At 38.0% G+C, this 13,919-nt stretch overlaps 1 protein-coding gene across 1 annotated transcript in view; it reads right to left on the reverse strand.

Moving 5' to 3' along the window:
• The window catches only part of Eml5 (echinoderm microtubule associated protein like 5), a 121,294-nt gene that overhangs the window by 15,861 nt on the left and 91,514 nt on the right, over positions 1–13,919 (reverse strand). The window contains exons 31-35 of the mRNA XM_005343438.2: positions 13,405–13,534; positions 11,936–12,034; positions 7,815–7,835; positions 2,215–2,388; positions 649–857 (exon numbers count right to left, since the gene is read on the reverse strand). Coding sequence (XP_005343495.1) covers positions 649–857; positions 2,215–2,388; positions 7,815–7,835; positions 11,936–12,034; positions 13,405–13,534 — 633 coding nt within the window. The remainder of the gene's footprint in view (positions 1–648; positions 858–2,214; positions 2,389–7,814; positions 7,836–11,935; positions 12,035–13,404; positions 13,535–13,919) is intronic.

The raw sequence follows: 13,919 nt of genomic DNA on the forward strand, positions 1-13,919 counted from the left end.
AAAAAAATCTGCTTCATTTTCTGTAGAATTTGAAGAGAATTTGAAAAGCCTAGCCAGGGCAGGGTATTAAAGGAGAAGAAGTGGTTATAAACTACTACAGACCCAGGCGGATGGAATGAGAGACAGCAAGAGACTCTTGAACACTCCACTGAGGGCAGGGACTGTGTTCTCTGGCCTCAGTTCCCTGCTCCCCTGGATCAGACACTGGCCCCGAGTATTTCCAACTACAAGATGGACAGTGGTTCTGGTGACAGAAAGCGAAGGAAACACTAAACCCCAGCGCCCTGAAGACACTGAACATGGCTTTCCTGGATTCCTTTTCTTTTACTATAACACACGGAAGGTGCACAAGGAAGCACGAGGATGTCTGAGATCGCAGCTTGTGGAGCGTGACAAGTATATGACCAATGAAGCTTGGAGGATGGTAATGTTCCGAGTGTGCACACGTTTGACAGTAACTATCTCATTCACTTTCTTATGTTTAATGTCACTCACCCCTTAATTATCTAAAAGGACTAGATTTTTTAAAGATGACATATCCTTGACCAGGATTTGCACTGACTAGTCAATAGTAATGGCACTTATGAATATATGGCAAAAACACTTCAAGTCAAGACACACCATCACACAGCATTTTAACAGACATACTGCACCAAATGCAACAGCAAGCATCGTCTGCATCCGGGCATCCTCCAGTGTGCTCAGAAGCCCCTTTTTGCTGAGAAGAGCCCTTCCTGCCAGGGTCCAGAATTTCACGTGCTTTATACCCACAGAGACAAACTGGGTATCTGAATCTGGTCGAAATTCTGCTACAAAAATACGTTGGTTGTGCCCAGCTCTGCTGGCAATTCTGGCCCCTGATACAGAAGACACAACAAAAATTTCACAGGTTAGTATAAGAACGGAACTAATTGCCAGGACTGAACAGTTTCCTCAAATCACATAGCTAAGAACAAAACAAAATAACCCAAACACAAATGCTTGCAAGAAGGCCCTTGCTGGTACTTGCTCCACTACTTAACAATCATATGACCTATAATCACTGGTACACAAATCTTTACAAGTAACACATGTTTATGGGCTCTTTGTGACAATTTAGGGGCCATTTTAAAGACCATACCTTTTTCTATGTAGTTACATTAATTCCTCATATAAATTAAATGATCTGTCTAGAGTGTGTTGGGGAATGCATTCTATTGGTCTTCCAGTCTCAATCCCAGGACTCTCAGGAGGTAAACGCAGTGAATTCCAAGCCAGCAGGGCTACAAAGAGAGACCCTGTCTCAGAACAGAATGTGTATGTGTGTACATCTTTTCTTGAGTAATGGATGTGGTTCAAAGTCAAGTCACCTATGTAGTATGTGCTGTGGGGAGGGGGGTATGTGTATAGGTATATGAATGTTTATGTGTGTATGTATGTGTGTGCATATAGGCACGTGTATGAATGTATATGCATGCATGTGTGGGTATATGTACGTGTGTTTATATGTGTGTGTGTGTATATGAGTGTATATTATATGTGTGTATGTGGGGAGCATGTGTGTGTTATGTGTGTGTTATCTATGGTGTGTAGGTATGTGTCATGTATGTGTGTTGTGTCTGCATGCTTATGCATGTGTGCATTGTATTCATATGTGTGTAGGTATGTGTTCTATATGTGTATGTTTCATGGGTAAGAGATGTGGTTCAGTGGGAGATTACCTGTGTAGCATGTGCCAGGCTCTGGGTTAGATCTCAATACACTCTTGAATTTGATATGTAACCCTAGAAAGGTTTCAAATTCACAGCAATCCTCTTGCGTCATCCTCCTGAGTGCTGGGATTAAAAGCAAGTGCCCCATGCCTTACAATTTTCATTTTTTACTAAAATATCTCAGAACTAATCAAATCATTAGCAAAAACACAGTTTCTACTGAAAGGACATCATTGTAAATCATTTTTAATACTACCTGGTTTCATTATTTCATGTTTTGTGAGCTTATGTCCTCACTGGGGTTTCTTAAGGGCACACATACAGTGCTACCCAACTGTGTGCTATATGTTTGGTAGGACCATAACGAAAAATGGCTTCAATTCCCAACTTAAGGCAAGGCAAACGCTAAAAGAGAACATTTATACAGTCCTAGTATTTGTGTGAGCTTTTGTTGGCTTGTTTTTGTTTGTGTATGTGTTGCTTTGTTTTGGTTTTTTAATCACACAAACGAAAAGAATCCTACCTTCCTGCCATTTCCAAATGGTAATGGTGTGCTCTGGGTCCAGCCCCACAGACAGCAGCAGCTTCCCAGTAGCACTGAAGCTGACGGAGCACACACCCTTTGAATGGGAGCATCTTAGTATAGACAATGTCTGCTTGTTCACTGCATCCCAGATGTGCACAGATGGGGCTGTAGCTGAACAAAGACAAAATCCAAGTGTTACAACCATTGTCAAGTCACCACTCAGAAACCAGAATAAGCATACCTAGGAATCATGGAACTATGCACGTAAGAGGAACGTAGTTTATAATAGCTCAGAACTGAAGCTAAATTTTAAAAAGGAAATAAAAAGGAGGGGAAAGGAAAGAAAGGTAAAAATACAGAATCCTTCAGCATATATGGTAAGTTGTACTTTCAAGAAAATAGCATTTAGGCAAAAAAAAATAAGAATAATACTAAACACCTCATCAAACAAGGTGTGTATGAGAAAAGAAGGCAGCAGTCAGTGAGAGGACCACAAGCTTCATACATGGCAAAGCTCTGGAGTGGAAAAAATCTTCATAGAAGTTATATTGAAACTGCAACATTTAACACAGTACATATGCTACATGCAAGTAAACATTCAATACTGATATCCTCTGAAAGCAATGCAAAGCACACACAGCTGACAGGCAGCTAATGGCAAAACAGCTGGACAAATCCCACGGAAAATAAACTATATAGATGGGAATCTGGGAAAGGTTACACACACTGTGAGACTTTTTAAAAACACTACTTCACTAGAAAAATAAAACCATTATTTATCCTTTCCTATATAAATTCTTTTGCACCTCTTTCTGCTCCTCCAGGGAAATGAACCAAGAGCTCCATGCTTAGTGAACAAATGATTACCACTGAACTACATCTCAACCTGCTTGTCTTTATTGTCTAAACTATCATATTTTTGTGTTATCTTCTTTTCAAATTATAACCTAAAATTGAAGTTAATTCAGCAGCGAATTCAGTCTTGGAATATAAGCATTCTTACTAAAACTAAATAATAAAGTGCATTTTCTTCTAATTATAAACTGAAAGACAGAAAAACATTAAAGGAGATAAACTGCCTGGAATTATTTTACATAGGAGGAAATTCTGGCCTTTAGAAAACAAATTTCAATAAATATGGACATTTTACAATATTTGCTATTTATAATGCATGAATGATAAATCTAAGAAAACTTCAAATAAAACAGTTAAAATATGTTAAAGTAGAGATATGAAGGATTGTTCAGATTTATCCAGCTGTAAAACTTTAAAATTACAAGGATATATAAAAGTTTTACCAATAATAAAATGGATTACTTATATTTGAAAATGTTGGGGACTGGAATATATGTCAGTTAGCATAGTGCTTTCTAGTATGTATAAAGCAAGAATTTTGATCCCCAGACAACATAAATAACATGCCTGGCATACACCTATATTTCTTGGTCTCAGAAGGTGGGGGCAAGAGAATGAGAAATCCAAAGTCATCCTCATAGATACAAGGAGCTTGAGGCTAGCCTGGGATACATCCGCTCTTAAGAAAAAGAGGGAAAGAAGAAAAAAAAAATTGAGTATTGAACTGAATCCCTCATTCATTAAAAGTCAAAGTACAAGCCAGGGAGCAAGCCTGCAAGATTAGATGGCTCAGCAGGAAGAAGGCCTGCCACCAAGCCCAAGGACCCGAGTTTGATCCCAGGAGCACTGACTCCCACAAGATGTCATCTGACCTCTGCATGCATGCAGAGCCACACATCCAAATAAACAAACAAATAAAGGTAATTTTTAAATTTAAAAGTGAGCTTACTCTACAAATTGGTAAGAAATATAATATAAAATGACTTAAATCAAAAGCATAAATATGGCTAGGTGATGGTGGGACATGCCTTTAGTCCCAGCACTTAGGGGGCAGAGACAAGCAGATCTCTGTGAGTTGGAGGCCAGCCTGGTCTACAGAGAAAGTTGCAGGACATCCAGAGAAGTTACACAGGGAACCCTGTCTCAAAAAAATCCAATAAATAAGTAAATACATAAATAAATAAGTGCAATAATTGCTATTTCTATGGTATAGTTTTCTGGAAATGGTAAACATTAAACATTAGAATGCCTGTTTACAAAAGGTTCCTCTGAGATATTCATAGACTATATTTGTCAGAATACAATGGGATAGACAACATATTTTTTTTCTTCTCGAGACAAGGTTTCTCAGTAGCTATGGAGCCAGTCCTGAAACTCATTCTGTAGACCAGGCTGGCCTCAAACTCACAGAGATCTGTCTGCCTCTGCTCCCGAGTGCTGAGGTTAAAGGCATGTGCTACCACCACCCAGTTAGACAATAAACTCTTAGTAAATTATCACTAAATATACTGAAAATTATAAAGCATTCTATCTGTCTAAAATTCAAATAGCAAGTCACTGTCAATTGAATTACCAAACATGTGCATGGTGATGCTGGGATCAAGTTCTGGGCCTTCTGGGTGCTAGGCAAGCACTGTACCACTGAGTAACATCCTCAGGACCTGAACTTCTAAAGACTTTATAGACAAAGAAGATGTAAGAAGCTGATAGCAGGGATGTAAAAACTGTACTCTGCTGTTGTGGGACACTACACATTTGGACTACTCTAAACTTACATCTGTAACAGTATTTAACTGCAATTTAATTAGTAATTTTTTGGCATAAACAAATAATTAATAAATTAATAACAATTAATTTATAAACAATAACCATTATTAATTATAGTATTCTATTGTTATATTATTATAATTGTTAATACTAATTAATTTATAATTAATAATAAATAAGTAATAAATTTTGGCATCCTGAGCTACTGGTGTCTTTTCCCCATGTCTCTGCTCAGATCTTGAAGTGTATCCCTATAATTTCCTCTAACAGTGTTTTTTTTTTAAATTTATTTATTTATTAAGGATTTCTGCCTCCTCCCTGCCACCACCTCCATTTCCCTCCCCCTCCCCCGATCAAGTCCCCCTCTCTCATCAGCTCAAAGAGCAATCTGGGTTCCCTGACCTGTGGGAAGTCCAAGGACCGTCCACCTCCATCCAGGTCTAGTTAGGTGAGCATCCAAACTGCCTAGGCTCCCACAAAGCCAGTACATGCAGTAGGATCAAAAACCCATTGCCATTGTTCTTGAGTTCTCAGTAGTCCTCATTGTCCGCTATGTTCAGCTAGTCTGGTTTTATCCCATGCTTTTTCAGACCCAGGCCAGCTGGCCTTGGTGAGTTCCCGATAGAACATCCCCATTGTCTCAGTGTGTGGGTGTACCCCTCGCGGTCCTGAGTTCCTTGCTCGTGCTCCCTCTCCTTCTGCTCCTGATTTGGACCTTGAGATTTCTGTCCGGTGCTCCATTGTGGGTCTCTGTCTCTGTCTCCTTTCATCGCCTGATGAAGGTTAATATTCAGGAGGATGCCTATATGTTTGTCTTTGGATTCACCTTCTTATTTAGCTTCTCTAGGATTGCGAATTATAAGCTCAATGTCCTTTATTTATGGCTAGAAACCAAATATGAGTGAGTACATCCCATGTTCCTCTTTTTGGGTCTGGCTTACCTCAATGAACGAAAATGGGGATCGTTTTATAATGTAACATTTCAGCTTCTAATAAATGAAAATGGGGATAGTTTTATAATATAAGATTTATTTATATCATTTTTAAGTGCACACTGTGTGTGTGTGTGTGTGTGTGTGTGTGTGTGTGTGTGTGTGTGATATATATAAGGTTGTCTGGTTAGTTAAAGGCAGTTGTGAGCGCCATAATGTGGGTGCTAAGAACTGAACTCAGGTCCTCTGCAAGAGCAATGTGTGCTCTTAGCCTTTGAGCCTTCTCTCCAGTCCCCTTTAACAATCAAAGAGTTTCAGGTCTCACATCAAGATCATCAACCCAGTTTTAATTGATTTTTGTACAGGACAAGACACACAAGACACACAGATCCACTTTAATTTCAACATGTGGATATCCAGTTTTCTAGTAGCATTTGTTGAGTCTTTTTCAAAACAAGACACACACACACACACACACAGAGACACACACACGCATGCGCACACACACAGACAGGCATACAGACATAGTAATTCAGGCTTGTTGATGTATGTTTGTAATTCCAGCATGCAGGAAGCAGAGGTTAGAGAATTTCTATAGGTTTAAGGCCATACCAGTCTACATTAAGTTCCAGGCCAGCTGAGAAAGACTCTATTTCAAAACAACAGCAACAAGCAAGCAAGCAAACAAACAAATAAAATCAAAACAAAGTAATATGCTATGCAATAGGCTTCTATGTGGCGCTCATAATCTGTAAATTCACCATTGTGGAACTCTAACTTGTGCACAGTGCTGAATGTCGGGTGCAGTCTGCTGTAACTACTCCACTCTGCCGAGATCAACCAAAGCTACTGCAGATGACATGCAGCAGAGCACCGCTGCGCTCAGTAAGATTTATTATTATACAGAAGTTTGAATTCCCTGTAATTTCTATTATGAGTTTTCTGATTTTTCTCAAGTATTCAAATTAGTTTAAATAAGGAAACAAAACAAAACTATCTTCAGCTCACGTGCTATAAAATCAAGTGCTGTGATAGATGTGGCCCAATGGTGACAATTACTACTCTAAAATATAGCCAAGGAGCAAGGGCCTGGCTTGCTGTGCTCAACAGATTAATAGTGGACTCGTCCAAGCACAAATCATACTGTATTCTAATGAGGGGCAGAAAACAGAAGTCTTTGGGGAATATTTTCGTACTAAATTGCTAATGCTTATTGTGTTACATAAGTGAGAATATAGCTGAAAAGCCTAGTTATTATAATATCAAAACAATTGACATCTAAAAACTATGTTAATTAAACTGTTATCTTAAGTACATAAAACCATAGTCCAGTTAGTCATAAAAATTATTTTTAAACATTTAAATGATTTTTGATGTAATGTGTTTAACAACAAAAATAGTTCATAAATTAATAGATTTTCTACTAGCTCTATTAGCAAGTTATTGACTACATGAAGAATTTGTGTGATAACTACATAATGTGATGTAAGAAAATCTTCAGGATAGCCCAGGCACACTTGAGAGGTCAAAACACTTATGAGTATATATGCATGTGTGATTGTGTGTTTAGACAGGCAGGTATACACTTGTGTGTGGAGGCCAGAGGTCGGCCTGTGGCTTCACTCTTCTGCAGGTACTATCCTGAGTACTATTTCTGAGACTGGAGCTTGCCCATTAGGTTACGTTGTCTGATGAGCAAGCCCCGGGGACCATCCTGCTGCTGAGATTCCAGTGTGCACGCCCCCATAACTGGTATTTTCACATGGGTTCTTAAACTCAAGTACTCATGCTTGTGAGACAGGCATCTTACTGACTCAGCTATCTTTCCAGCCCTGAAACCATTGTTTAAAAATACTATTATTTTTGAAGATAAAAAAGTGATGTTATTTGTCATGACTACTCTATAAGATGTATGTGGAGCAGTAAGATGTTTGGGCTCTTAGGGGGAAAATATGAGATTTGTATGCACATTATTACTTATACTTATTTAGCAATTACTACTATATAATATAACTAAAACAGAAAGTATTCAAGTTTCCTTACCTGACATGTCTGCTGAATCACCTACAATAAAGAATCAGTTTAAAAAGTTATCCATAAATAATATAATAGTAAATTTGTAAAACATAATTATCATTTTGTTATTTAAATGACAAAATATCCTATACAAAATTAGGTTGTTACATCAAAAAATTGAGTAGACTGAGAAAAGGTACTTGCTTTCACTATCTACAAATGACCATTCAGTCTTTCTTTGGGCATATTTAATGACATACATAAAGTTCTAATCATAATAATTTATAAAGTAATACTGACATGAACCTTTTTGGGTTTATAAAATGTATGCTTTGATGCATCTGTGCCTGAAGGAAAGAGTTATATCTGAGGAATGTGGCAACAAAGGTTATTAAATAACCCAACAAGCAAAAGGGGTTCTTCATTATAACTAAAGACTTTCCACATGTGTTGTACTGGACTACCATCTGAGCCAAACAACTGCCATCTTGGGGTATTTAGCTGTGTCCACTTGCAAAACACCACCGCAGCTGTGCGTGATGACTCATAGAGGGACCATGAGGGGAGACCATGAGACCAGTCATTCCACACCACCCGTCATGTACAACTGAGTGCAGAATAAAACCAAGTGGGAAATCCAAGCAAAGATACTCGGAAAAAGAAGGCAGAGTCAGGGAGATGCCAGCAGTTGCCAGAGAAGAAGATGTGAGGTAACAAGCCACAAACCTCGTGGTAAAATATAAACTAGTAGAAATGGGTTAATTTAAGTTGTAAGAGTTAGTTAATAATAAACCTGAGCTAATGGACCAAACAGTCATAATTAATATTAGCCTAAGAGTGGTTATTTGGAACTGGTGGGCAGGAGAGGAATCTCCAGTTACAACTGAACCCTAACTGCATATAGAATTAGCTCCTCATGGAGGAGCTACTATATCTAGGCTTGGTGAGACTAGGGGATAGGACTCTATCTATGCAGCTATGGGAAAGCCATCATCCCTGCTGAATGAAGTCTCCTATAGGGAATCCACACCTATGCTCTGTAAGTAATCCCAAAATTGGTTCCCCAGAGTGAGCTTTGATGGAATGGTGCCTGGTTTATTGTAGAGACCTTTGAAGGAGGAAAAATGTTATGACTCCTTCAGGAAAGAATTTTAGAAACAATATACATAAAAGAAAACTGTGAAAGCTTATGCTCATATTTATGGTGTAAGGTCTATGAGCAAAGTTTTAAAGAGTAACGGTGTGTATCAACAAAGAGAGTAGCGGAGAGTTATGTACCCCCTGAAGAGACATACATCAATCAAGTCTTTTTTGTTTTGCTTTGTTTTGTTTTTTCTTTGGTTTTTCGAGACAGGGTTTCTCTATAGCTTTGGAGCCTGTCCTGGAACTCAATCTGTAGACCAGGCTGGTCTCGAACTCACAGAGATCCGCCTGCCTCTGCCTCCCAAGTGCTGGGATTAAAGGCGTGTGCTCCACCATCACCCGGCTCATCAATCAAGTCTTATACCCAACTATGTGAAATAATGACTTCAAGGATAAAGTGATAACATAGGAATACAGGTATCTTTATTAGGATATCTTTATAAGGAATATGAGGAAAGAGTGAATAAAGTATTTTGCCATTTTTAGTTCTGAACATAATCTAATAATCACCAACTGGTAAAAAGACTCGATACTTTGTCAAATGAAGAAAAGCTGATAAAATGGGGGTGTTTGTCTTAGAGGTCGTTTGTCATTGGATAGTCTGAGATAAGACAATGTATTATACATAAAAGCTGGAACATTATAGCCTAAATGATTATACTAATTTAGGTACATTCCTCTGATGGCCTGGAAGAACTAGTATCCATCGGAACTCACTGGAGTTTGGGGATATAGAACACTGCTGTCTCTCCTCAGCAGACAGGTTCATCCCAACCACAGGGACCGTGGAAGCACTTATGTGAGGCTGCTATGGGATGAAATGTTTGTGTTCCTCCAAAACTCCTATGAAACTACCATGCTAATTTCAACTATACTGTTAAAGGGTGGGATCTTTGGGAGGAATTAGAGGAATTGTCATGTGAGTGGAGTCTCACAATGAAGATCAACATAAGGAAAGATGATAGATAAATAAGGAAGACAATATAGATATAACAAGGTCATCTGTAACATAGGGAGATGGCCTTTACCTACAACCCAATCATGCTTGCACCTTTAGCTTCCAATTTCAAAAGTGGTGAGAAATGTGTTGCTTGCTTGCTTGTTTTAAAAGCACCTCATCCGAGTATTTGTTCTAGTAGCCAAAACTGGCTAAGATGTATCCCAAAATGGAATCCCCAAATCCAGTGAAAGCTAACCACCCCCTAAACTTCCTTTATGAATACACATGCTGGGTGTACAATGTGCTACTGGATGAACAGACTCCGAGAAGTAGTCTCCAAAAGTAGGTTCAAAACTATTTGGTAAAGAATTCAAGGATTTCAAGGCTCAAGACATAGTCCAGTAGAGAGAAGGCTTCTCCTGGAAAGCATACCCCACTCCCATAGAATGTAGCTAGGAGATGTACAAAGTGATCTTCTTAATTACCAGGAGAAAGTCAGTGGGAAAAAAAAAAACTGCTTCCAAAGTTGGAAGGTAAAGTTACAGATTAGATTTTCTATGTACCCAAGAACAAAGGCCAATGAGAAAGGAACACAAAGAAATTGGCTTCTGTTCCATGTGAAGGACCACTTCATAAGTAAGCTTTCTAGGGAGAAGCTGTATTAGTTTATTAGCTAAACTAATTTAAACTAGTTTAAAGCTATGGGAGCACAATCCTCCTGCCACTAATTTCCAAATGCTAGGATCACAGGTTTATCACCAGATCTGGTCCATAATCTATCCATCTAACAAGCTGGTGTCCCACACATAACTGTAACCCAAGTTCTAAGTAGGGCGGAGACAAGAGAATTACTGAAGCTTGTTGACTTCCAGCCTAGCCAAGAAAATACAAGCCCCAGGTTCTGAGAGAGAAATAGGTGCAGAGGGTAACAGAGAAGGACAACCGATGCATGCACTCTCTGCCATGTGCTCAGACACTCAAATACTCACACATACAAACAAATAATAAAACTGTATAATGAGATAAAGATGCTTGACAACACTAAAACAAAATCTATCACTTTGTATGTTTACTTTAAAAATTCTTTTTTTGTTGTTTGGTTGTTTGGTTTGGTTTCATTTTTCAAGGAGATGGTTTCTTAGTATAGCCTTGGCTGTCCTGGAACTCACTCTGTAGACCAGGCAGGCCTTGAACTCACAGAGATCTGCCTGCCTCTGTCTCTCAAGTGCTGGGATTAAAGATGGACACCACCACTATCCAATTTAAAAAAATTTAAAAAAAATTTCTTTTTTTTTAAAAAGAAAATTCTACAGAAGGGAAAATGTAAGTGTTCCATGTACTGCAGCTATAAAAACAAACAATCTAGAGGAGAACAAATTCCTGACTAACAGTATTTGCAGAATTGGGAAAACAAAAAAGCCAGTAAAATGAGTATAGCAACTGGGGTCACTGAGACCCCCAAAACACGGTAATTTCAATAATGTTTACAAGTGTACTTGACCAGCCACATTTGTAATTCAGTATCACGGTAATTTTTAGCTATCAATTTAAATAGACCTGCGATCCTACTCATAGAGCCATGAACCTTTGTTTTTTGTCAGAAGTTAAAATAAACCACAGGTACATTTCAAACTGTTGGTGAATCTGATCAATGCTAATGTCAAAGAAATATTTTTAAATGCAAAGGGATTTTCTAACATGAAACAGATCTGCAGTCTCTCTTACCCAACCTAACCTTTGCTAAACAAGGGTTTATCCCCATCGGTCTAGTTAATTTCTTGGGTCTCCTTTATATCCTTCCTTCAAGGTTTGAATCTGACCACTTGGCAGACCAGGAATTCCCACTAAAGCTAAAGGTCAACTATTTACACAATAGTTTGAGCTATTCAGATAAATAATAGAAAGCTACCTGACAGCAAACAAGGTAATCAGGCTCGGTTCCATTTGCACACATGCATTCTGAGTAGTTCACAATTCAATACACTTCAATTTTTCCCTAGGGTATTGAAATCATTAGAACAAAGTAAATGTTTCAGACTATTTCTTTTGAAATATAGAAACATACCTACTTGGCCAGTTGCCACTATGTTGATAAATTTGGGGTGCTGATTTACAGTGAGGCACAGAATGTCATCATTATGTTCCTGATAAAAACTCTGAGTCCCTATAAAGAAAGAATTTGAAAGTTAACTTTGAAAACTTTAAGATGCAAGAGCCAAATGTACTTATTTAGTACAATAGATTAATTTGTTCATTCAAAATTTATTTTGAGCATTTACCATGTAAGTGATTACTAGCAAAAGGATGACAAATAAATTGATAATCTAAAAGGATAGAGCCCTGAAAAGGATAAACCACATAGAGCTGAAGATACAAAATGCCATGAGACAGATAAACAAAAAGCTGGGTATGTAGCTAATTGTGCATACACATGGTTCATCTGAATGACATGGATGGTAATGAAAGTCAGCAATATAGATGGAAAAGTAAGCAGGTTCTAAGATTATGGAAGACTTTGATTACTTTCCTATCATCTTCCCTCTTTGATTTTGTAAAGAAAAAAATTTAGTAGAGTCACAGGAAAAGCAAAGTAATTTCTCACTTATTAATCTGGGTGCTGTTTATTCATATTTCACATTCAGATTGTAAGTAGTGGTTTTTGATCAGAAAGCTAATATGGTTCCTCTCACAGTACTCTCAGTGAAGGGACCTTTTAGAGTCTCCATGAAGAAGATAACAAGACTAAATAAAATAGGAGGTAAAATAGTGTGGAAATGAAGTCAGGACAGCAGGTTGGATGTAGACTATAGAGAACCATGCAAGCAGGTTTTCCACAACCTCAACAATTACACTAACACAGCTATGTTACACTTATACTTCCTCAAAGCCCCTGGGTGGAGCAATACACACCTGCAATCCCACAGAGGCAGATGGATCATTATGAATCTGAATTTGAGGCCAGCCTGGGCTACATACACAGTGAATTCTACACTAGACTGAGCAACAGAAGAACTTGTCTCCATAAATAAATAAATAAATAAGATAGATAGATAGATAGATAGATAGATAGATAGATAGATAGATAGATAGATAGATAGATAGAATAAGCAAACAAAACTTCTCAAGTTGAAATGTGTTTTCTGTTTTCCAGAGCAGAAGGTGTAGTGAAAGGAACGAACAAGTAATTATAGGCTGCTAATTAAATTGATGGAATATAAACTTGTAGACACTTCTCTGAACATTACAATGGAACCCCAACTGATGAGAAACAGTCAAAACCAACGTAGGGCAGAGATATGCAGATCTCTATTAGTTACAGCATGAGGCCAGCCTGGTCTACATAGCAAGTTCCAGACCAGTCAAAGCTACATAGTGAGACCCTGTCTTGAAAAAAACAAAAACAAAAATAAACCCCCAAAATTTAAATAAAATAAATAAAAATACTATTTGTAGCTTTAACAAATACTTTTAAGCTGCTAGATAAGAAGTTTTAAATTAAAGACAGTGTGTGTACAGGGAATTAAGACTTCCTACCTGTAGCAACATTGTGCAGAATTCCAACAGAGGCAGTGTGATAAATTATATCATCACCATCATTTAAGTAGTGCACATTGTTCCTGCAGTCTCTGCCTCGATAGCCAAAAGCAAGCTCCAGCACAAGGTCCTATAACAATGACAAAACCATCGCACATGGCATTTTTTTTCTGTGTAAATATTCTCTAGAGCTCTGTGATACAGACCATTCTAGCATTTTCTGTCAAAAGGAGAATGCGCTTTAGATTTTTATAAACTGCTAACTCAAAATCAAACTTGACATTTAAATTTTCTTTAGCCTTTCATAATTTTACATATACATCACATAAAATAAATACATATACACAGATACATAATATACTTTGATTATCTTCCCCCACTATCCTCTTATCCCCCTCCAATTGAACCCCTTCTTCTCCAAAAGTCCCCCTCTTACTTTCCCTTCTCTTGGTGTCCCATTACCTTTGACTGCTGGTGTGTGTGTGTGTGTGTGTGTGTGTGTGTGTGTGTGTGTG

Source organism: Microtus ochrogaster, chromosome 1 (genome assembly GCF_000317375.1).
Source record: "Microtus ochrogaster isolate Prairie Vole_2 chromosome 1, MicOch1.0, whole genome shotgun sequence".
In the NCBI taxonomy this organism is placed as follows: Eukaryota; Metazoa; Chordata; class Mammalia; order Rodentia; family Cricetidae; genus Microtus; species Microtus ochrogaster.